The 4,077-nt window shown below is 46.9% G+C and overlaps 1 protein-coding gene across 1 annotated transcript in view; it reads right to left on the reverse strand.

Annotated features, from left to right (window-relative positions):
- UXS1 (UDP-glucuronate decarboxylase 1) overlaps positions 1–4,077 on the reverse strand; it is a 101,654-nt gene that overhangs the window by 31,044 nt on the left and 66,533 nt on the right. Inside the window, exons 8-10 of the mRNA XM_039840081.1 lie at positions 2,373–2,546; positions 2,163–2,232; positions 155–337 (exon numbers count right to left, since the gene is read on the reverse strand). Of these exons, the coding sequence (XP_039696015.1) occupies positions 155–337; positions 2,163–2,232; positions 2,373–2,546 (427 nt within the window). The remainder of the gene's footprint in view (positions 1–154; positions 338–2,162; positions 2,233–2,372; positions 2,547–4,077) is intronic.

Genomic DNA, 4,077 nt, shown 5'->3' on the forward strand with positions numbered 1-4,077 from the left:
TGCCCTTCAATTAACCAAGCACTTCCCAAATGTCCTCCACCACGGACCCTGGCGCGCACACACACAAGAGACTGCGAGGGCTAGCCAGGCTGCACGCCCTCAGCACCCAGCACCGCACACAGGTCCCGAGGAGGGAGAGGACAGGTGAACATACACAACCTGCAGCCACTTCCGGGGGAGGCCGGATGAGACAGAAAGGTCCCAGTACATGGGAACCAGGGCTGAGTGCAGGAGCACCTGGGGGCGGGGGGGCAAGAAGATGCACATGAAGAACAGAAGAACAGAGATGCCGAAAGGTAAGGATCTGAAGATGATCTGTGCAGGTGCGGCCATGTGCCTGAGGATAAAGGTGGTAAAAGGGATGCAGCACAATAGATATGGAATTTCTAGGCTCCCGAGACCACAGACCCATCTCCTCAACTCTAAGTCACCCACAGAAGTCTGTGAAGCGGACACCACGCCACATCACTGCACAGACAACGGAGCTTCAAAAGGAACCAAGGTCTTTTTTTCCATCAAACTTTTAATTTGAGATAATTGTAAATTCCAATATAGTTGAAAGAAATAATACAGAGAGATCTCACGTACCCTTCACCCAGTTTTACCCATCGGTGAAAACTTGCAAAGCTACAGTTCACTATCACAACCAGGTGCTCAAGACACAGAACATCTCCTTCACCATGGGGTCATTGCTGGGGCAAAGCCAGGGGACACACCTGTGCTGCGACAGCGCCAAGTTCAGAAATTGGACAAAGAGGTTTCATCATGAAGAAGCCAAGCACAGAACGAGGGAGGTGGCGAAGCCACAGAGAGGAAGGGCCCCAACCAGGAAGGAGCCAGGCGACATTCAGTGCATTTTGTCTTAAGTGCAAAGCAGCCAGTGAAAGCTCCTCTCAGCTCACAATAAAAGTCCCATGTCTCAGCTCACGATAAAAGTCCCAAAGTCTCAGCTCACAATAAAAGTCTCTTTCTGGCCTAGTGATTGTTTCTCTTCAGCTTCTGTCCATATCATTCCCAGAGGATCCTTTGCCACTCCTTCAAGACCTCCAGGCCAAAGGGTCCAAGCTCACTCATGCTTCAAGCCCTAGCCCAAGAGTCACTTGCACCTTAAACTCTACAAGCACTTCACTGATGCCTACCTTGTGGAAGCTTCCCCTTCCTACTTGGTGACACTGATGCCTGTGCCCACATACTGTTGCCCCCGAGGCATCAAGTTCCCTGGCAGAAGAGCCTGAGAATAATTCTTGTCTGGCTCCCCCTCCGAATGAACTGGACGGTGCCATAGGCAGTGACCTCATCGCCTAAACCCAATGAATGACCAAACGTAGAATGAATGACCTCTTTTTAAACATTACACTCTTAGTGGCTTTTCCTCTATTGTGTCTAATTCTGGTATGAAGGAGGGGTCTGGGGAGGCAGAGGAAAAGTGTGAAGAAGGAAGGAGCTTATAGTGGCCAGAATGGAGGCAGCCTGTAACATAGTCCATCTCTAAGCAGAAGTGGGGGCAAGCTCTTCTGTCTGGTGACCAGGGCAGCAGTGATAACAGGACAAATACTCTTCCCAGACTATAAGAATAGATCATTTCACTTCAGGCAGAGCTTGATTTCCCCAAAATGTGTAGTCTGAGAGGCTTGAAAACCCATCTCTGGCTGCCTTTTCAGACCCGTGTCTGATGTTTTGCTCAAATTAAAACTTAGTGCTATCTTTCCCAAATCCATTTATAGGACCTGTTTTAAATGTTTCTATTATTAAATCTATTTTTTTTTTACTTGACATTTTAAAAGTGGTTCTTTTCTTCAACTTTGCAACTTAATTGAAACTCCTAGTTTTTGAAACCTGTGCCGAGCTTAGGCATGCTTCTAATTTCAAACATTAATACATGCATATCATCCACAACATATCATTTGTGAATACACATGTGTGGCCACCTTCAACAATGCTCACTCTCATCTTGCACTTCTAAGGTGAATCCTGCAGTTCAGTCTGGAGCCAGGTAGCCGATTCAAGAACCCCATAAGGATGGCCCTCCCCCCACTCCTTCCAAGATCTCTTCTGAAACCTGCGAGTGTGCATGCACGTGTGTGTGTGTATGTGTGTGCTCCCTCAACCCAGCCTCAGAGCAGAGCTGCCAGTGCCCCTTTCCAGCAGGGAGGCACACACACCATGTGTCAGAGGGGAAAGGGTTGGAGGAATGGGTTTTCACTGGGAAGCACAGGTAGTCGTCCCGGGAGACTGAAATGAGGCAACACAGACTGGTCACTACAATGACTGTCTCCCCTCTGACCAATTCTGATGGCAAATAGAATCACACTGAAATAGCCTGGGCAGGCTGAGGGAGGGGCGTAAAGACCAGGATCAAACTCTCGTAGCACAATGACGTATGCCTGGAGTCGGCTCCAATATTTCCGACAAGAGCTGTAAAATCAGGTCAGGGGACTTACCCAGCATGTTCAACGTCCCGATCGTGTTGGTCTTAAGCGTCTTGATGGGGTTGTACATGTAGTTTGGAGGGGAGGCTGGAGAGGCCAGGTGGTATATCTGGTCAACTAGAGGAGACAAAATGAAAGTATGTAATTTCCAAGAAAAACACTAAAAAAGTTCTGAACACCTAAGTGTTCAGACTGTATAATAAAAGTGTTCATGTGTCTTTCACTGAAATTCTAGTTATTTTATTATTCTTCATAGAAACTAATTTATATTTGCAATTAGAAGAATTTTAAACAAGTCTAATTATCTGAACAAAAACATGGGCCAGTTATTTGGGTCGGTCCTCCCCTAATTAAGGTTAATCTGATTACAGAGTTGACTGTCTTCTGAGAAGCTCTGTCCCAGATAAAGCATTCAAATCGGAAGGAAGACTGATTTTTCAGACAGAATTAAGCATGTGTATCGAAAGTAAACAAAGTTTATAATTTGTAAAACAAATCTGACATAAAAACAAAGGCACAAAAGTATGGGAGAAAATAGTCTTTCAGTTTGTTTTTTTAATATGTACCTTGTACACATAAAACCAGAGCCCGCTGACAGTCAGAGGGTGGTTTTTAAAGCCACAAATGGCAGAACAATTGGATTCCATACACCTCCTGTGTGCACAGGCAATCACTTTAACATCTCACTCACAACCCTCACTCGCTGGGGTCAGGTAATACCTGCCATGCAGCAGAGGCCCTAGGGAACAATGTCTCCCTTCAAAAGGCAGTGATGATCAAGCATGTAGGAGGAAAGCCATTCTTCCGCAGTCTGGGCCATGCCATCCCACTTTAGTCACAGAGAAAGAAAACACAAGCACCATGACAGGAGGGCGGAGAACGGGGGGCCTGAAGCACTGCTGCCACATGAATCCTCCCTCGCACACTGCTTTGGCTCCCTCTGCAACCCGCCCCCTTGGCTTCCCCTGGACTCCCCCCACCTGCTTCCCAACCAGGGACCAGGGTTCTGCTTTGAGGTACTAGCACACTAAGGGTTAGGTTTCAGAGATGACAGGCAAAACAGGCAAACTCAAAAAAACAGTCCCCACGATGAATTCTTCAATAAAACTTTCTCAGAAAACACCCCCCACCAAAAAAAAAAGTGTCCCACCCCTACCTGCACATCACACATCCCCCTGAAAATCTCCTGTCACCTCCAGGAAGGCATGGGCATCATTAATGCCTTCCAGCATCTGGGGCTGTTTCCTGACATGTTCTCCCACCCAGGAGTGAGAGTCAGAGGACAACTTCTCATCCTCAGACAAGGGACAGAAGTGGTGGCTCCACATGAGAGCATGATATTCCAGGCTGTGAGCTTGGTTTCCACTTGATTCATCCTTATTATCACAGTCTTTCAAGCTTGAGGGTGTCTAGGAGACTGCCACCAAGACTGGGGGTCAGGGGGGCACGAATGCTTCTACAGAGATGGTCTCTGTGGAAGGGTATCCTAGGTCTTCCACAGGTTCACAGAATAAACCAGTAACTATATATATTTTCCCCCATACCGGGCCCATATGTCAAGGCAAGGACATGTGAAAGATTGCGGATCTCATTTTCTAGATACTATTTCAGCAAACTCCTGAGGTGACTTATTTAAAAAAAGAAGTTT

This window comes from Pteropus medius, unplaced genomic scaffold (assembly GCF_902729225.1).
Source record: "Pteropus medius unplaced genomic scaffold, Ma_sr-lr_union100, whole genome shotgun sequence".
NCBI lineage: Eukaryota > Metazoa > Chordata > Mammalia > Chiroptera > Pteropodidae > Pteropus > Pteropus medius.